Genomic DNA, 21,441 nt, shown 5'->3' with positions numbered 1-21,441 from the left:
TGAAGAATGAATTGCTGCCTGAAAGACCTCCTGATTATCGAGACCATACCGAGTCCTCCTTGCTTCTTCTGATGTTGTTGCTGCTTCTGCCTTTGCTGCTGCCTTGGGGACTGGTAAGAATCCCTCTGTGAAACTTTCTATACTTTTATTTTATTATTTTAGCTGCTGGCTCTGTTTCCCCAGCACACAGACTCAAGCTAAACCTTGGTCTGTGTCTTAAAACCTCTCTTAAACTCCGTGGCACTTTGCCGCTAAAAATAAGTTTGTGCCGCCGCTAAGCTCTGCTCCAGTGGGCTTTGCTTCGGGGCTCACTGCTTTTAGCCGTATCCACTGCTGCAGCCACCAGCAGTAGCTGGTGAAGCCATCCCTTGGCTTCCTTGCTCTGGGCTTCACCCCACAGGGCTTCAGAGTCTCTCGCTGCTTGCAGCTACACTCTCCTCTCATCAGTTGCCACTGATCATTCACTCCTCTCCCCACTCCTGTTTCTCGACCCAGCCTTTAGGTACACTCTTGCAGATTATCTGCTATCACAGCCTCACAAATTAAGTCATTAATTTTCTTTTATACTGTTACATTGCATAATTTCACTTATCACCCATATTGTATCATTGCACTGTGATTCACATTTTACTTGTGGTTATAATACCCCATTGGTTGCCTCCACTTTTCTGATATACTTTGTATTGCATTGAAGCTACCATTTTACTTTGCATTTCTTTTGGGTACATTTTGCATTCCACACTGTATCTAAAGTTGTTCCTATATAAAGTTGAGTTGCTTATTGACTGTACTGTATCCCATTGTGCTGAACCCCACTTACTGTACCCCACTGTTAGAACTCCCTACACTGTTCAATAAGAACCCCCCCCATCGTTGTCTATTGTAAACACTCTATACACCCCATCCCATCGTATTTCATTGTTAAATTCCCACCACTTCCTTTTTCCTTTAATAAAGAAATTAATTGGCACCCCACCTGTGTGGTAATTGCTCCCCAAGATCCATATACCTGCGGGCAGGGACAGGAGCTATGGAATTGGAAAGAAAATGCAGCATTACATAACTGACCATAAGCAGCACCTGTGCCTCAGTAAATTCTGCCTTTTTATCACAAAGGTCAGACAAGCCTGCTCTACTCAGAATCAGCACCAAAAAAGTGACCACACATATACCAGAATAGAATGAGACTAGAGTCTGCTTTCTGAATGCCAAGTCTGAGCAGAGATTTCAGTTTTCCATTTAAAAAAAAAAAGAGTTTGAAATATGCTATCTTCTCACATTTTGAATTCAGTACAACATTAAAACCTTGCAGGTCATGTTTGTATGATGTGATTAACATAAAACTAAGAGCTTACTGCAATCAAAATAAAATATTCCTCACTGGCACTATTTCAATAATTGACCTCGCCTAGGGTCATTTTAAAGCAGTTTAAATGCATCATTAATCCATGACATTCCAAAACAGCTTTACTAATATACTTTAAGAAATTACAGTGGAGAATTAAGGTGGCGCTGAGCTGTGCACACACATTAAAAAGTCATAAAAACGATATGGAAAACAGAAATGTTAAAGAAAGAAAGGGGGTTAACAACAAGACGTGACGATTTCGGAACATATTACACAAGGGAAATATGTCCCCCACCCCGACACTGCTTTTCCTCCTCCTCCCTGTTACTTTTATGTCTGCACTGCTCCCCCTTTCTGCGTATTTCCTCTTATTTTCCTTTCACTCCCACCAGCAGCTTCCCTCTCACTTTCCAGCATCACTAAACAGAGCAGCTTGGCTCTCCCAAAGAGCAGGTCAATAAATTACAGATCGGCTTCTGTCCTGAAAAAAGGTAACTAAGCTGAGAAGATCAAGTCAATTGAATTTGTTAGACCAAGCATATTAGGAGGAGAGAAGGGTGGCAGACAAGATCTTTGAAACCTTTTCTTCATGACCAAACTGGAGATAGGCTTCAAGGGAGAAATGAAAGGAAGAGTCCATGTGCAAAGAGTAAAGATAACTAAATGTCAGAAAACAATGAGGAAGATTAAAATTTTGTCATGGTTATTTTTAGTGAAAGTCACACACAGGTCGTGGGCAATAAACAAAAATTTGCAGAAGCCAGTGACATATGACTTTTACTAAAAATAATGGAGGTGGGGAGGCTGACTGCCAGTGCGGGATGGAACTGAGAGCTCCCGAGCCCCCACAGTGGCTGATAGCTCCCGGGCACCCGCTGTCCCGGTGAACGGAGTACAGCTGAAGCAGCGAAGTCCATTACCTCCATGACAAAATCTTATTCTTAGTAATGAGGGTGAATGTGAAGAGCCAACAGCTCTTCTAGGAGATGATTCAATAGCTCCATATCCTACAGAACACCAAGATTATCAGAGAGCTGATGCATTCATTAATAGCAAAGACTCACAAAAGCATAGTAAAGAATCCATGATGATCCCTAAGGTAAATAATCATATAGAGCAGTGGTGCTCAACCAGGGGCCTGGGGCCCCTGAGGAGCTGTAAGCAGGTTTCAGGGGGTCTGTCAAAAAAAAAGAGAGAGAGAGCAGGACCGTTCACTGGACTGACTGGGGAAGCCAAAGCCCCAGCCCCACCACTCCCACTCAAAGCTGAAGCCTGAGTAACTTAGCTTAATGGGGGGCCCAATGGGGCATGGCCAGGCAGCAGTGCCCTGCTGCTTACCCCCCCCTGACCTACCTGAATTGCTGCTGGAAAATAAAAAAGTTATTGTGGCACAGGTAGGCCATGAAGTTTGTATGGCATGTTGGGGGAGCCTCAGAAAGAAAAAGGTTGAGAATCCCTGGTATAGAGCTACCTTTGCAAAAGGAGATGTGTATAAATAGTCTGTGGAGGAGCAGGCAACAAAAAACATTATGTAACACCATGTGAGCAGAAAGACCCATTGGCAAAGGGTCCCCCTGCTCTTTGCAAGCAGCTCTCACCTCACACCTGACAAACTCATTACACCAAACATATCTGGCAGGGTATTTATCCATAAAGGATATCATGTGCAGTGTCTAACGAATGCTTGTAATTTGTCAATGTATGGGTCATATTTAAGAAATTACGTCTTTATACTGAAACCACGCTTTATGGACTTGGAGTAGAAATTGGTCTCCAGAAGATAATGTGTCTGGGTGATGACACATTCAGGCAAGGGGAATGGTTATGCCCCTCCCTAATCAGCTGGTGAGGTAATACAAGGCTCAATTGAACAGCCTTGCTCCTTCCTAAAACTATCAATGGAAAACCGTGAGAGGCACCACCAAACAATCAAAACCTCTTAGGAGGTGAAAAAAAGGAACATTACAACAAACAACTTTGCCCTGGTTGTGAATAGAAACAAAAGATTATTTTTCAGTGTAACAGAGCATAGGAAAAGATACACAATCTATTCACTGAGGAAAACCACTGGCTGAGAGAAGGTTTATTTCATGAATGTTTTGGATCCCAGCTCTTGAGAAATCAGCCAACTTTGTAAGAGACTGATTTTTTGGGGGAGGGGGAAAAGAAGAGGGGATGAAAATCTACTTTATTGGAATGGAAAGTTAACTATTGATAAAAGTGTAGCCCCAGGTTTTATGATTCTGTTTTGTATTGTAATAAATTGTTTCCACCACTCATTCTTGTTTCTAGTTCTTAAATCAACCTACTTTTGGTTGGTTGTAAGTGCTTACCTGAGTGCTATGTGGTTTACAGGAGCAATGGTTTAAGGTAGAACTTGTTAACTGGGCTTCCCTGAACCTTTGGGTGCAGCCAGTGTGAGGGGTGGCTATCACAGGGGAACAATTCAAGGGGGCTCAGGGATTGGGGTGCATCTATTGTTAACCTGCAAGGCAAAGTTAGGGCTGGCATAGCCCAAAGATAAGTGCTGGAATGGCTAAAAGCTGGTGGTGTTAGGGAGCTCACACCCAGCTAATCCAAGATTCCCCCTCACTGTACGTAAGGATTAACATGATGACTCACAGTCCTAGGTACCCCAAGGATCATCACACATGGATAAAAAGGTAACGCTGCAGAATGCCAGAAATAGGAAATAGCATTTTGGACGTTACTAAAATTAATTTGCAAGCTCTTTGAGGACAGGGACCATGTTTTTCCTATGCATTTGTACAGCGTCTAGCACAATGAGGCTCCATTCCTGTTAGGGTCGTTGGGCACTCAATACAATAATAAATAAGAACATCACAGAGGACTAAAGTATTTCTGTAGAGTCCACTCTTCTAGTGGATCAAACAAGGCTGAAAACAAAAGAGAGCTTCAACACACAGAGTCTTTTTCTGTTTTCAATTCAATAAGACTTTATTGGTATGAATAGAGTGGAAGAAAACCACCGGCCCATCAGGTAAATTTCCAAAGGCAGGTATAATGCACCCAGAATAGGACTATACACTCTGTTTGGGTTCTGCCCCTCTTGCTCCCTCCATGTCCATTTGTCATTGCCGACCACTGCTGACCGAGTGCCAGGTTGCTATGTGGCACAATGACATCTGTGCCACCTCTCTCTGACAGGACCAGACAGTTTTTCCTCATCACTTTTGGATGAGATGTCCTAAGGTTCCAGATCATTTGAAGAAATATTTGGCTCACTTCCTCATATTTGAGACATTGGAACAGAAAGTGTCTGTCTGTCTTAATCTGTCCTCTGTTACACTGGCCATGCGGTCACACCTCTCTGGGTTTAGACTGTGCTTTGTACATCCTCATTTCCACCTCTAGTTTGTGGTCACTGATTTGGTGAGAATCTGCCTTAGTTTTGCATATTTCATTGTAGTAAAGTGGTCTCCTAGTATGATAGCTCTGCGTAGGGATCTGTAGCAGGCCAGCTTGCTGCCACCTATGATTTATCCCTCCCAGTAACTTATCTATTGGTAGCTTAGGTGTTGGCCTAACAGTTGAGCATCTTTCGGTTTTGATTGTTTGCTCTGCTGGTCATGAGTTTGCATTTGTTGAGCCCAGAGGCTGATGACAAATAACTGGATTGGGTTTTCATTTGGATATAGCTTTTAATCCTCAAGTGTTTTGTGGTGAAGGGAGTGTTTGCTGCTTTGATTGAGGTGATACCAGAGGCTGAATATTCTTTTCTTCTTTGATTAGCATGGGGCATCAGCCCCATCACACTCTGCAGCTGGTGTAGCTGGAGTTCCTGTACACCTGCAGTGTTTGCAGAACTGCAGTTGTTGGGTTACTATTGGGGTTTTAGCCTAGTTAGTGCAACCTATTGTTAGAGTTAGATCGAGATTTCTCTCTCATATTATAGAATTGGTTGGATTATGCTGATGAATGTTTTGGCAGTACTTTTATTGGGGGCTCTCTCTCTTTATGGGCCTTCTATGCCATAAGGAAGATTCTAAAGCTTTTTCTTTTGGGGCTTTGATAAACCAAGAAGGAAAATAAGATTTGACCATTATAGGATGGAGCTTCTTGACATACTTAGAGAAAATTCCCTACCACTCAACATCTGTTGGCAAAATGTATCTGACAGTTTCAATTATTTTTCCAGGATGCCCTTACTATTGTTGGGGGATCTACTATACTGAACAAACTAATTCTGTATGCAACACAAGTTAAAAAAATATTCAATATTTTGCTGTGATGCTTTCATACATCAATTTTGTGGGGGTTTCAGGTAATTCTTGTAACTATCCCAACTCCTTTGTATCTCTCTTTCCTTGTTGTGCTTTGTGACCATTATTTTAATAGAGCACCCTTGACTTTACTTAATGTCAAAAGTTCCAGATTTACATTTTTATATTGATGTTATAATTGCAAAATTTGATCAGCAATTTGATTGTCACTTCAGTTTATATTGAAGCATTCTGGATAAACAACATCCATTCAAGCTTGTCATTCATTTTGTGTACATATCAAAGACAACTTAAAATGTAGTCATTTATCAGAGCCTGTAAGATAGCAATATACTTCTTGTAATGTGGCATTAATGTGTGTTCTTCATGCACGCTCCATGCTAATGTGTCACAATCACTCCTTAGAAAAGTAATCTAAAAAGTTCCAAGATTTATGGAACCAAATATAATAATTTTCACAGCACTCAAATGAGAAATCCAAACAATAATTAATACCTTGAAATGTATTTCTTTTTAGAGAGAGAGAGTGTGGTATGCTGTGAGACTGAATAGGGGAGATCTTTCCCCATTACATGACCACTGTGTGTTTGTTTAACCTTTCTTGGAAATCTTTAGTACATGTTTAAATTGCCATTAAAATGGTTAATAAAATCAACAAGTGTGTTAGGCTGTAACTTTAAGAACTACCCTGAGCTGGAAGACAATGCAAAGTAGCTGAGTCACAGCTGGAGCCCCAGAAAAAAAAATCCTTCTGAAGCATTCATACTGGAAGGAGATCAGGTGCAGATTGCATTCACCTTTCTGGCTGACTAGTTTTACTAGCTGACCCATGAGCTGAGATAGTTTCAGGATAGGGTGGCAGGACTGTGCAAAAGGTAAAGCTCTTCTGTGCAAGAGACAGAGCTTTTTGTGGGGTCACTACCAGACTGTGGAACAAACTCCCCCAGGAACTAAGGACCATAACAAACCTTCCAATTGTATGGTGCACTTTGACCTTGCCTTCTTTAACAGAAACACAAAATAGCAGTACACACACACACCAATGCTTCATTTGTGCCATGGCTTGCTGGGGCTGAGCCAAGACACCTCTAGTCTTTGCATTTCAAAGACCTCTGGGCTCCCGGTCAGCAACTGCCACTCTCTGGCTGCCAGCAGCAGTGCAGAAGTAAGGGTGACAATGCACCATACCACGCCACCCTTCTGTGCTGCTGCTGGCAGAGGCATTGCCTTCAAAGCTGGGCACTCAGCTAGCAGCCGCCATTCTCCAGCCACCTAGTTTGAGCCTTGACACCTCTTTCATTACAAATTCAGCACTGACACACACATATATTTAAACAACCACTACCAAAATCAAACACTGAACACAATTTTCTCCTTAGGGAGAGGTTGAGAGAACCACAGGACAGATGTTAGTCACACCACCTAGTGGAGGGTGCTGGGATAGTCCACTGATGAAAGTAGTGTAAAAACATTTAGAATAGAATACCCTCATCTCATCCATCCCACTCCTTCTTGGGAGATTAGCGCTGCTGACAAGAATATCTGGGCACAGAGTCTGCACTCCCCAGCCACACAGTCATTAGATCCCAAGCAGGTACACAAGGATTTGGGAATGCTCCTCCATAATTGTAGAACTATTTTGAGGAAGGTTCCAGCAGTAGAACCTTCTCCAAAAACTGGCAGCACAAGGTCCTGTACATCATGTCTAGCAAGCCATGAATCATAAGAGACTTGGGCTTGCCAGTACACCATGTACTCTGAGGTATCTCTATTAAAACATTTTCAGATGGGAACTGACATAATAGGCTGAGATCATGTCAACCAAAGACAAGGGAAAGAGTTTACTGGGCTGGTTCCACACACACACACACCCATTGCCCCTGCCCACAAAAAGGCTTTCCATTAATTTTGAGGGAAGGGCAAAGATGTATGCTGCAGCTTATTTTAGTCAGCCTAGTCTGCTCCACCTGACTGGCTGAGGGTGGGGTAGAGTAGGTGTGGGAATCTTAATTGAGAATTTCCCAAGTTGCTTTGTGATTAAATTATCAACCTTCAAATTCACATGTTTCTGCAGTGTGTTTTACCTTTTTTAATGTGACCATTCAAACATTCCCCTCTCCTAGGCCCCAATCAAGCAAAGCATTTAAACGTGTGCTTAACTTTATGAACATAGAGTTATATCACTGAAGTCAATACATGCCTAAGTGTTTTGCTGGATCAGGGCCATAATATAGCTATTTTTTGACATTTTTAATACAGCTGAGCTGTTCTTCTTCTAACTTATGTCCCGATTCTGTACTGTGCTCCCTTTGGACAGACACCTGAACCCACAATAGCTCATTGACTTCAATGGATCTCTGTACGGATGCAGGGGTCCACCTGCTCTGAGTTCAGTGCAGGATCAGGGCCTTAGATTCTTCATAGGGGAAATGTTTTGGATTAGTTTTGGATTCTTTTCCTAGAAAAATTAGACAGGGGAAAATGTTAATAGGGGTTATATAATAAACATAGATAAAATTTAAATTGGACTGAAGTTTAGATATAGAAAATAGTCATTTTATCTTCAAAATTATAAACCTTTTTGTGTAATATCCCTGCAAATAGATAGGTACCAAATTAGCCACAGGAGGACTTCCTCTGGTATACTGAATTAAACATAAAAATATTGTTAGGTGCCAAAAGTAATAAAAGTTCTATCATTTTAAAATGAGACTTTTTAAAATCACACCAAGATGTACAGGCACGCAAAAGTAGATATAACACATTTTACTCCTTTCACTGCGTTTTTAACTATTTATACTGCAGGTGAAATTCACCCACATACAGACAGCCAGTAGACAGCACTTTATAGCATGTAAGCTCTGCATTGTAACTGCCAGGCAGGCTAGGAGTCACTGGATCTGCATTTATAGACTTTCAAGGTTCATCTGCATTAACGTTCTCTCGCTCACTATCAAGATACTGACTCCTGACTCCAATCAGTCCATGATGCCAACTTCCACTACCCATTCGTTAAATTATCAAACAAGAACCTTTGCGAGGCATCATCGGAGAAAGCACAGGCTGGGGAGCAGCTCCCCATAATCATTGCCAAAACTACCTAATTATCCTGCTTCAAAACTTTCCTTTGCCATGCTGCCTGCAAAAACCTGACAATGGTTAGGCCACTGGTACACTGAGATCACAGCCTATCACACTGACCAATATGGTCTCATTGTTTCCATTTGTTCCCATCTTTTATCTCGCCTTATACTTACGGTAAGTTGTAAGAGTTTCAGGGCAGGAACTGTCCTTTTGTTCTGTGTTTGTACAGTGTTGAGCACAATGACTGGAAGTCCTAGATGCTTTGATACTACAAATCAATAAATAATAATTTTGAAGGGATGTTCCATATGAAAAAGACTGAAGGTTTTAGATATGCAAATAGCTGAATATTCTATCACACTTGGAGAGGAAAAACTATTATTTCATTAACAGACAATCAACACTTCTCTTAGTAGGCCACAGGGTCAGAGAACATCAAAAGTTACTCCATTCTCTATAGGGCCCCTTGCAGGTTAGTAGATGGAGAAAATGAATTGCCAAGTGGTAGTGGAATGTGCTATCCAGTTTCCACTATACCAGTAGTAAAAAGAATATAAGATGGCTATGTTGAGATGTTTGCTATGGGCCACAAAAAATAATAATAATAATAATTGGGCGTAAAGTGTTTTTTTTCCCCACTCAACTTGCTGGTTCCCCATGATGCAGGCAAGACTACTTTGGAGAAACTCTGTAAAGCTTGTTCCTGTTTTCATGATTTTACTTGTGGCTTACAATAGTATCTCATATTAGAATATAAACAACAAATCACTGCAAACATTCTGGACATTTGGGGAAATCCTCACTAACTTTTTCTACAAATTTGAAAAAATATGCCGGGATGTTTTTTCACAAATGCCCTGTAGTTTTCTATTTTCCCTGGCTATTGCTGAGTTCTCAACAGCTGCTACATTTGCCTATACAGCCCCTGAGTTATCATTATCTCACCTGGAGCTTTACAAAATACTTAGGGATAAAAAGTGGCTAGAGAAAGGGGAAGCATAGACTTATCAACACACAAAGTTGTAGTAATTTAACTAAAGGTGTGACTTAAAACTGTATGTGCATACTCTTACATTGCTTATATCCTGTATCTCAGAGAAAAAGGACAAACTAGAGAGGAAGGCTATTCGTGTTGGACTTCAGAGACACAGACGCACTTCTTTGCTCTGCCACAGAGTTCCTGTGTGCCCTTGGGCAAGTTAATTAGTCTATGCCTCCGTTGTGCATCTGGGAAGTTGGGACAGTAGTAATTCTTTATCTCACAGAGGTGTTGTGAGCATAAATACCCTAAAGTGATTGTGATGTGCTCAGATACTATGGTGATGGGGATCATATAATTACCATAGACAGACATATCAGTTCAGCCTGCCCAAGTTAAACTGACAATCAATTTGAAACCAACCTAGGTGTGTCCACATAGGAGTTTGAACCAGTTGAATTAAGTTTGCACAAGGCATTAGATTTGGGAGAGATGCAGTGTTGGTGATGGAGGAAAGAGCAGGAGCTGGGAGAACTAGGTGACTTCTTTAATGACCCCTGCCAACCTACCTTCCTTAACCTGCTTTACTCATGACAAAGTCCTGCTTACTAGTGTACTGATGTGAGCTAACTTAAGCACCCACCCATCCTAATGCACCTAGGGAGCTAACTTAAGTACCCACTCATCTCTGATCAGTTCTGCTCTTGTGCACAGCAGAACATTGTGGAACACAGGCAGATGCAGTCTCTAGCAGCAGATGCTGGACACCCAGAGAAGCAAAAGAGTTGAAACACTCTTTCCCACAGAGTCTCCAATATGGGGAAGCCAGATAGACAGATTGGGGAGGGAGAGGAAAAGAGAGAAACAGTGGAAAGGGTATGCAAATAATAGGAGGAGGGGAATGATATGAGAGACTGGGGGCGGGGGGAAGAATTCAAGTCAGTAGGATAAAAAGAGATTTGAGCAACCAAAAGGAGGGAGACTTGGAGGTGAGAGGATGATTTAAACAAATAGAATAGGGGTGATAGGAGGCTTCTAGAAAATAAGAATAAAGAGGAGTTACTTGACTTGTATAGTAACTTGAGTTCTTCGAGATATATGGTTCTTATCTGTATTCGATTATGGGTGCACAAGTGCTTTATGCACCTGAGATCAGAAGATTTTTGCTAGCAGTGTCTGTTAGTCCATGCCTGTGCCCTTTTCCTTCTTGTGCTCCAAAGAGAGGACTTATGTCATGGTGCAGAACAACCACCTCTCCGGTTTCTTCAACCATGAATCTTGCATAAAGGATCCAAAGCAGAGAGGTGGGTAGGTAGTGGAACACAGACAGGGACCAAACATCTTGAAGAATTTTAGATACTTCATGAGGTAAGTAACTGCTTCTCCCCCTCCAACTGATAGTCCCTCTGTGTATTCCACTGTAAGTGACTGACAAGCAGAGCTCATTAAAGGAAGGTACAAGAACTCCTGTAGTATCGATGACTGGAGGGCTTCTGTGTCAAAAGAAGCATCAGCTGAAAAAACTTGCAACAGGTTGTAATGTCTCATGAAGGTATGGACAGAATGCCATGTTGTAGGTTTACAGATGTCAGTAAGAGCAATATCTCAAAGTAAGATTACCAAAGTAGCTTCGGCCCTAATTGAGAGTCTAAGCGATTTCCTAAAACATTTTGTTCTTTGTAGGTAAAATGCCAAAGCTCAGCGGATCGGCTCACCTACCTATCTAGCTGAGGTGATGGTGACCAGAACCTTCACAGATAGGTGGATCAAAGAACAGAAGGCCCGTGGTTTGAATGGAGGCCTTGTTAATTCTGAAAGGACCAGACTTAAGCCCCATGATGGAGTAGGTTTCATTATAGCAAGCAAAGGCTATGACCAGACCTTTCAGACATTGTGCAGATGGGTGAGGATGGAGTGGTCATAAATTAGGGAATGGCTGGCAGAAAAAGCTGTTGTGTGTACCCAGATCTAAAGTCTTTAAAGACAGGATATATTAGAACATGATTTCCCATTCACTGCTACAGACTAGGGACCGAGTGGCTAGGCAGCAGTTCTGCAGAAAAGGACCTAGAGGTTACAGTGGACGAGAAGCTGGATATGAGTCAGCAGTGTGCCCTTGTTGCCAAGAAGGCTAATGGCATTTTGGGCTGTATAAGTAAGGGCATTTCAAGCAGATCGAGGGATGTGATCATTCCCCTCTATTCGATATTAGTAACGCCTCATTTGGAGTACTGTGTCCAGTTTTTGGCCCCACACTACAAGGAGGATGTGGAAAAATTGGAAAGAGTCCAGCGGAGGGCAACAAAAATGATTAGAGGGCTGGAGCAAATGATTTATGAGGAGAGGCTGAGGGAACTGGGATTGTTTAGTCTGGAAAGAGAAAGAAAAGAGGGGGGATTTGATAGCTGCTTACAACTAGGGGTTCCAAAGAGAGGATGGATCTATGATTCTCAGTGTCAGTAGCAGAGAGCAGATGCAAGAACATGGGTCTCAGCAGTTTAGGGGGGTTGGGGGTTGGATATTGGGAAAAAAATTTTTTTTCTCTTTGAGTGATGAGTCTTTCAATAAATTCAATAAGTGTATCAAATCTCTTCCTGAATAGACAAACTTTCCCAAAAAAATCCTCCACACTCTGTGGACTGAAAATCCTGAGGATTGAGGCCACAATGTTCTGTTCAGATGTCTATTCATTGCAATCAAACAAACAGGGCTGCATGTGCTGCTGTGAGATGAATTGACAAAGATGAGGAAAGCTCACTGGCAGGTTGCCTTCCTCAATGGCAGCCTCTCTGTGTCCTGTCCTCCTGCAGGTTAATTTTTTTTTTCATTTTTTTTCAATTTTATTTACATACAGTATATATATATATGTGTTGATAGAATGTTGTGTGGTGGAACTGTAGGTGTACTGAAAACTGGAAACTCAACCAAGCCATCTCCTTCTTTATTGGAAGGGATTGGATTGGATTGATTTGATTTGGCTTTTTTCTTTTCTCAGAGAAGGGGAGTCCAGAGAAGGCCTGGAAAGGTGTAAATAAAAATTGTCTCCTATGGTTGTAGTAGTTTTTATTTATTTTTTTTGTTGGTTCTTTGGGGGGGACTACTGGGCTGGAGTGGGACATCCTGCAACCTGCCAAAAACTAAACAGAACTAAAAAGGAAATGCCTTGCTTAAAATGCATTGCTAAAGAGGATGGAGAGGTCAGGGGAGAGGTCCCTGGAGAGGAAAGGGGGAATGGCTGGCAATGAAATGAGGATCAGAATTGTCTTGGAATCGCCTGTAATCGAGGAGAGAAGATCAGGTGGAGAGTCGATGAGATGATGGGGATGATGATGATGATAACCTCATTGGTTCTGATTTTTCTTCCTTCCTTCTGTTTCAGATTCCTCTTCAGATTCTTCTCTATTGGTCAATATAGTGTGTGTGTAGACAGAGGAATATTGTAGATATAGCATATATGTGTATAGGTTCATGTGAGGGTCAAGGTGTCCCATGGGTGGTGGCTTGGGTGGCAATTGGCCCAGGATGGGTGGCCACATTGGGTGGATGGTATTGGGTGCATGGTGATGGGAAGAAAAAGAAAGAGTCCAAGAAGAACTCTAAATCTATGATGACTCTCCTCCTGACTCTCTCATGTCCTCCTTGCGTATGCAGCTCTGATGCCTCCTTACTGGGAGGTGGATATGATGGGATATGGAGTTGATGGATGATTTGGACTCTACATCATGGAAGTCATCCTCCTGGGGTGGTCAGTATCCTGTCTCCTGGAAGGTGGTGGTGGTGGCCTCTGTGTCCCTCCTGTCTCTTGTCGGGATTGTAAGAACTTTCAGCTTCTGTAATACTTCAAATTTTTCACTTTCCAACAAATACAATGGTGGGAGTATACCCATGACTTTTCAATTCCATCAGGGGGTCATTTTTTCCACTTCCAGATTCCAAGGTCAGTCTCTTCTCTTATTACTTCCTTGCTTTTGCCTTAGAGCCAGAAGAGTGTCTCTTGTTCTCTTGTCTGTGCCTGAACCTTTTACCATTTATCTCACCTTCATTTGAATTGAGAAGAAAAGAGGGACCTTCTTCTTCTTGGAAGTAGAGGAGGTCTAGGTTGGTTTTTTAGAGAGTGTTTTGTAGTGTCCTTTTGTCCCTGTCCCCCTGTGCCGTACTCCTCCTATGTCTGGTCTCTCAGCTCCTCCACCACTCCTCTGCTCCATCAGCAACTGGAACCCTCTCATGGGCATCTGGGAAGAAGAGATCTCATCATGAGATCTTCAAGCTTGTTGCTTGCTGGCTTGTCTGGATCTGCCAGCAGAAGTTGAGAAGGGCACCTCAGATGGTTGGAGAGCAGTAGGGCAGGTAGAGGAGAAGAGGGCAGGGAAGGTTAGGGGCAGGAGGGGTTAGAAGAAGAGGAGAAGGGGAATAAGGGTTCAGAGATTCAAAAGGGGAGGGGAGGAAGAGAAAAAAATCCAAAAAGCAATAAAGAAAACTAAAAAAAGTACTCTAAAGCTATAATCTAAAAGTTTAAAAAGAAACTTTTTACAATTTTTTAAACAAATAAACTTGAGAGAAAGTCATGGAAATGCTGAAGTCAAAGAAAACATCCAGGTCATGGGGCTGGCAAGTGGGTTGGTCTCTGGGAAGTGGAGCAGCAGGCATCATTGTCCTTAGACAGGAGTCACAGCACAACACAATCACAAGAAAACAACACAACCCCGGGCAATGATATGGCACACACATATTTCATGTACAGGTCATAAATAACCATGTTTGGATTACGTTAAAAAACCCCCACCACCCACCCCAAAAAAAAAACCCCCCCCCCAAAAAAAAAACAACCACAACAAAAATCAAAAAAAATTTTTATTTCTTCTATCCCATGGAATATTTTATCCCATTACAAAGTTATCCCATATGAATATCCCATTAAAATATTTTTCCATATTTAAAAATATAAAACAAATATAAACATACATACAAATTTAAAATTTGTGTCAATTGTCCCCACTGCTGTACTGAGTCCCCTGTGTGCTGGTGCCCCATGTGGTGCCCACTGACTCCCTCCTGCACCCCTCCTGCCCCTCACCCTCTCCTCCCTCCTGCACCCTGCATGCCCACACACAAATCTGCAATGCACTGCATGCAGAAGAACATCTGCATGCAAGAATCAACTCTGATCTTGCAGAATCAGGGGAAGATAACCCAAGTCACTGCTCTCTGCACTGCATGGAAAACTGTGTCTCTGTAAAGTAAATCTGTCATATTGTAGAAAAAAGACTCTCATTAAAATTCACTCTCAATATATTTTCCCTGAATGATAAGAGAGAACAAATAGTGCCTAATTTTTAAAATACAGCTTTTTTAGAAATAAAAAAAACAAAAAAAAACAAAAGGATATTATTTTAAATTTTAAGAAAGCAATTAGCATTAAAAATTAAAAAAGATTAAGTAAAAAAAAATAAAAATTGCAAAAACACACAAACATAGTAGAGTAGGTAAATTATAATATTAAAACCCTAAGAAGTGATAAACAGGCAGCAGATTCTAAGAGGCACAAGGTTTTCATACACAGGCTAAAGATCCTTCTAGTCTGGGACCATCACTTCCCACAGTTCAGACCTCACCCCCCAGATGTTTCCAGGTGTGTTGTTGCAAGGAGAGTGAGGTACCCTCATGATGTCATTGTCCCCCTTTTATATCTTCTTCACACTTGCTGGAAAGCTCTTTTGCTGTGACCTGGGTAGTGCTATCTCTGAGAGGTCTCTATTGTACACAGTTCCTGGGGTAATCCTTGTGCTTGTGTGCATTTCCTCAATAAGCCATTTACATCGTATAGCCTTTTTAACTGTTGTACCAACGTCTTCTTGTGGGTGTTTTCAACCTCACAACATGTTTCAGTAATACATACAGAGCCAAACTTCATAACTTCACATACAACAATAACACATACAATCCAATGAGATATTGTCTACCAGATCAAGACTTCTAAAATGATACCTCACAAGCTATACTTTCTATAAAACATAGACTAATTAGATGGCAGTGGTGAATACTGGGGTGTCACACTATCCAAATTAACTAGCTCTGTATTAGCACTATATCATAGTGACTACGGGAGTAAGCAACAACCAGTACTCCAATAAGAGAAAATGAGAAGTGAAATTAAAAGAGTGAATCAGAGTAATTTAATAACCAAACTCCCTTCCTTGGGCAGGTGACAAGAAAAGATCAGACAAGACACTTAAAATCATGTATATGAATATTTCGGTGACAAACAATATGAAGGGACAGAATGAATGAGTTACAATAAAGTAAAGCCAACTGTAAAAACTGTAAATAGAACTCAAATATGCCATGATGTGTTAAGGAATTAACAAGGCTATTAAACAAAAAAAAAAAAAAAAAAAAAAAAAAAAAAAAGAGAGACAGACAACATGGTCTATTAAATGTATCTTGTTTCCATGGTATAAAAAGGCAGACTGATTTATAGAGAGTAAAAGAGAAATTCAATTTTCTTTTTGAGATTTATATTTAGGGTTTCTTAACTGCCATTTAATTCTTAAACAGGATTTTCAGGGGGAATTTAATACTTTTTCCTGTCATTTTAGAATCCTTGGTCTGTGCCACTGTGCCTTTGGAGTCTCTGTTTAAATACTTGTGATGATAATTGCTCAATGTGTGTTTATCAGCAAAGTGATAAAGCTACCAAAATGTAAATAATCACTTCAGAAAACTACAAGAGACCAGAGAAATAAAATTGTATGAAACACTCAAGGATTAGTACTGCATATAAAATTAATGCACAATGACTAAAGTGATGATATACTCTGAATCAGTGTTGCCAGTATCGTATTTTCAACCTGATTTTGCATTTCCCTCTCATAAGAGCAAGCTTCGGTGTTAGCAATAGCTATGCAAGACTTCCATGATACAAGACTTTCACAATGTGATCTGATTAAGTTTAAGGATGGCCTATTGAAATTCTATTATTATTATTACTAGGAACTGTAAAATCATCATTTCACTGTAACATAGTCTATCAGCTCAGATATAAAAATAGCATAGATTTTCCCCACTTGCAACCATACCATACAGCAGGGCCTCCTTCCTATATGTAAAAACAGACACCTCATTAACCATGTGATCCATTTTGACTAGCTTTGATGCCTGCTATTGTCATGATGTCAATGCTTCAGTCAGCCCACTATCATTCCTTGCACCCTATTCTGTAACTTGAAGATTCATGAGGTAATAATGGTTGACAGAACCTTCATTCAGCAAGTAAGTTGGAGGATGTCTGCTTTAAAAATTCATTGGTAATTTTTATGCAATATAGAGAGTCAAAACACCATAAAACTATACCATTCCTCCAGTGAAGGACAGCTGATGCTTATTTCACGTAATGTTAACTGAATTTTAACAAAGTAAAATATCAGCTCTAAAACTAGTACAGCTAATGTCAAAATATACTATAAAAATGTTGGACACATGTTTTATTCATGACAGCAAGAGTCACTCCTGATTCAGCCAATTGCTCACCTATTATTTTAAGTCATAATTCCCTCTTCTTTCCCCCTCTTCCGAATCATATCCATATTATATAGTAACAGTCCAATTTTTCCAAGTTATACATGCTTTCTCTGACGTCACAACTAAAATAAATGACAGCTAACTTTTTCGATATCCTACTTAATTAGGCTTAAAATTAACTTGCAGCCTTCATACTCATTATTGATTAGTTTAGAATATTAATGTAAAAAGTCTGTAAGAAATATAGTTTCACAGCTAAACAGTTATTCTCTTTGTATAATTAATAGAAAAATGGGTCAACAGATTGTTGACATTGTTTTACTAATTCTCTCCCCTGAGATTACATTACAATCTTGGTTTTTGCTTTATATTTTAAGTTCTTTGGTTCAAAACTATTTGAATCCTTTGTTCCTTTTGTGCACCTTTATCTATAATATAGCATACATTAAATCATGACATCAACTGGATGAGTTAAATGTATGGTAGTAACATTACTCACCTCCACCTCAACCTGCTGTTCTCATTTGTTATGACATCTTCAACAATGAACCTCACTTAGGACAATGATATTGGACTGTAGGCAATTGAACAGATCCAGATAGTTTTGTAAAGTTGAAGTCAGGGCTGAAAGTTTCATTGCCGTGTTTTATTGTTTTTACCATTAGTTTCCTGCAGTCACGTTGCTATTCAATTAGCATTAGAAATAAAACTTAGTCAATTTTAAAGTTGCTAAAATCTTATTAGTAAGACTCATTAGCTCTTCATACATTCCACCAGCTGATCTCTCAGAGGTGGCGAGTTCATTCTTGCAGTGTTTGTTTGTTTTAATTGTTTCTTTTTTTTTGGCTTATATGTATTGCTCTACTTAGGCTGTAATCTTTAAAACTAGAAAATATATCATATTTCTAGCCATGATTCCTTAGAAAACAGAAACTGTTTTTGTGTGTCAGTCATTGAAAGGTGGATTTCACATAGAACACCTTACCTTCCTTAAATCACCAGCTGAAGAAGAAACTGAAAAGATTTTAAGGTGTTTTTTTTTCCTTGTAAACTACTGATAGTCACCAATGAATATTTTGGACTTTCTTTAGAAAAAAATATTTCTAGCCCCTATAATCTGAGATCCAATGTATTTTAAAAAAATCCTGTAAAGACAAAGGATTCTTAAAATAGAGGAACTGATGTCCTGTTATTATAAAGTAGTATCTTCATTCAGAGCATTTTACAACTATACATAATAGGTATGGTAATGTGAAGAACAAACTTTAGTAGTAGGAAAACTAACTGATTGTTAGTGATATATGTCATTGTTCAACTGACTAGGCTGACAAATACAATTTGCACATATTGAATGTATGATCTATATGGGTGATGACCCTTGAAATTAAAGAATATTAATATACTAAGATGATACATGATGCTGTCTAATAAACTCATATCAAGACTGTGGAAACGGTAAACAAGCTAAAAGATCAAATTAAACTTTTTTTCCCTTTTAAATAACCAACCTTAAAACATACCAAAGATTACACAGTGGAAACACAGCAGTGTTATGCAAAGCAAGCGATTATGAAATTTAAGAGCAGTTAGTGATTAAAAATATTGCATTATAACAACTCTCAATATATGTAATTTAAGGAAAGTCTTATTGAGATTTATGAGCAATATATAAACCTAATGAGCTGAATCATATTAAGAAAAAACAGGTTATAACAACTGCTGCTAATAACAACTGATGACTGAAGGACTGTAAATTTGAAATATTTAAGTGCATATTATGACATCAAACACACAGCCTGATCTCTGTATACATTATCTATAGTTGTACCAGGCCATATTAACAACGTTCAGTAGAAAGGAGAAGACTGACAGTCACTTATTTAAGTTTCTAGTAGAAAAAGGAAAAGCAGTTCCTGGCAGGAGAAGAGCAAATGGCAGTTAACTCGATTGGATGATGAGCAATTTTAATAGACACACTACTGTATTTCCTTCTAGGAGGCATTACTGATTGCATGCTGGCTAGATGGAAGTTCTGATAATGTCTGCACTTTTTGTTTGCCCCTAGTGAATATTACAGACTTTGGGGGCCAAGTTTAGCTCAGATATAGCCACTGGACTCTGCCTGTCTACATCAGTGCGGGCATCTGGTCCCAGATCGTCATCATTGCATAGTCAGATTCTGTAAGTATTCATGTAAGTGTTCTTCTGAGAAACTTAAATCCATAGCTTCATTTACCTTCTACAACATCATCACTTAAGTTTTCTTGTATAATACATGCTTTCCTTTTCTCCACATTATATTTACCATTGGGATATCAAAGACGTCTTCAAGCTATTAAATATCATTTGGAATTCAAAGCAATCTCAAGTTAAAAATGACACATGAGCATCATTAAGTGCAAACTAGCTTTTTATAGCAGCCACGGATCAAGCTAAATTATGCTTTTAAATCTTAATGGCTGGTTACTTAGCAAACAAAACTATATTCCACCCCCCACACACACACCCCACTCACCTGCTGCTCTCCTGGCTCTGGGGATTTCACCAGGTGTTTATCCTTGTACAAAGACCACAGACCAATATTAGGCAGGAAAATTAAAGCCACCATGAACAACAACGTCATTTGCAAAAATCTCTTCTGTTTTCTCTTCATGGCAAATGGCAGCATATATAAAAGAAGATGAGCTATTCTTTGCTCTCAGGGCCAATTTCCTTTCCCCTCTGTCTCTCCGCGTCACCCCCAAACTGGGAGTTGGTTAGAAGAAACTTTTGTTACAAGCCTCGAGTCACCACCAATCCTCACAGTTCACAGGGGGAGTTTGTAACCTGCGGAACAAACGGAAACACAGATTCACTTAATTCCCCCACAAATGCGATTGAAATCATTGCCCATCGACTGAGGCTTTCCCGAGGAAACTGTGAAGCATATGATCAATCCACGTTAATATAAAACAGAGTAAATATGATCGGGTACTAGACTGAGCAGAAGTTATTGAGAAATCGATAGGACAACAAATGGTTTGCGGGAAATTGGGTGGGAGCTGGGGGCCACGCGCGGTTTAAAGCACGCAATTCCGCAACCCACTGATCAGAGTGGGACTGCCAGGGAGCAATTTGCAAGCTCTTCCTTTGCGAGATGAAATGCTACCTCTGCCTCTAGCAGGAAGAGACCATCCCCCCCATCAAAACAGCTGCTTCCCAGCACGGAAGAAATCCGGAGCTACAAGGTGCAGCTGGGACCGAAGGAGGGAACAGGAACTCCAGTTTGAAAGGCGAGCTCTAAACTCCTTGATCCAAACACACACCCCTCCAAAGACAGCCTCGGTTTCCCCTCCTCTCCCTCAAGTCTCAACTACATCAAGTGTATTTCGTGACAGAGGGAAAGAGCTCCCTTAAAGGATACAGCTGACATCATTACCAGCAAAATACCAACTAGTCCGAGACTTACCCTCCCCCCTTCTAGGCACCGTTATCGTATCGCAAAGTGCATTCACCACCGCTCCGTCCCTCTCCCTCCCGGACAATATTTTCACACTCTGATGCTGTTCGTGTTACCATTCTTCTCCTGGCACTGATCAAGCAGAGAAGAAAGGAAAACATCACGAGCTCCCCAATTTATTAAATAAAAAATGCGCAAAGATAGAAAGCTCTGAGTGTGCAGGAGGGACTGGCAAGGGGATAATCAAGGGGGATGATCAGCTCCCTCCCAGTCACCTCCTCCTCTAGCTCTGGCTCGCTCTCTGATGGCTTTCAGCTGAGATGTTAATAGCTGGTGTACAACATGTGCACGGGATCTAACCGGGGGGAGGGGAACAGCTCTCCCAGCTCCAGTTTAAACAAAGCAGGAGGAGGCGCCGGGTAAAACCATGGATCTCTACGCTCCCGGACTCGGCCCACGTCGCCCTCACCTCAACCCAACGGTTCCGGGCCACAAAGAAGGAGCTAAAGGCCCGAAGTAGCGGTTGTTTCCTGGGCTCTTTCTCGTCGCCTCCTTCATGATGAGTTCCCGGGGAGCAGCAGCTGCGAGCTGGCTTCGCCGGCGAGGCGGGGGGTACGAGGGTTACTGGGCACAGAGAGCTGCTCTTCCCGTTCCCGACGCCTTAGTAGTCGGAGCAATTCCAGAGCCGGCCGAGGCAGGTAAAGCGTCCGGCTCCCGATCGGCTCCGCTCCTGGCCACAGAAGCCGGGGGCGGCTGGTGCTTCTTGTCTCCCAGTGCTGGAGGCAGCAGCGGGCCCGGCCGGGCGGGTCCCGGCAGCCCCTGGCTGGAG

The 21,441-nt window shown here is 41.0% G+C and overlaps 1 protein-coding gene across 7 annotated transcripts in view; it reads right to left on the bottom strand.

Annotated features, from left to right (window-relative positions):
- Window positions 1-21,217, bottom strand: part of LOC120406723 (polypeptide N-acetylgalactosaminyltransferase-like 6) — a 157,135-nt gene extending 135,918 nt beyond the window's left edge. Inside the window, exons 1-4 of one of the 7 annotated variants that reach the window (XR_005599527.1) lie at window positions 21,082-21,217; window positions 19,689-19,999; window positions 8,850-8,944; window positions 4,416-8,050 (exon numbers count right to left, since the gene is read on the bottom strand). Coding sequence is in view for 1 of the 7 variants with exons in the window: in XM_039541787.1 (XP_039397721.1) it covers window positions 19,689-19,841 (153 nt within the window). In the remaining 6 variants the exon portion in view is untranslated. The other 6 variants (XR_005599526.1, XR_005599529.1, XR_005599525.1 and 3 more) reach the window with 6 other exon arrangements.
- Between the last annotated feature and the right edge of the window lie 224 nt (window positions 21,218-21,441).

This window comes from Mauremys reevesii, linkage group 5 (assembly GCF_016161935.1).
Source record: "Mauremys reevesii isolate NIE-2019 linkage group 5, ASM1616193v1, whole genome shotgun sequence".
Classification (NCBI taxonomy): domain Eukaryota; kingdom Metazoa; phylum Chordata; order Testudines; family Geoemydidae; genus Mauremys; species Mauremys reevesii.
The sequence above is the reverse complement of the archived record's forward strand: the minus strand, read 5'-3'. Positions and strand labels throughout refer to the sequence as shown.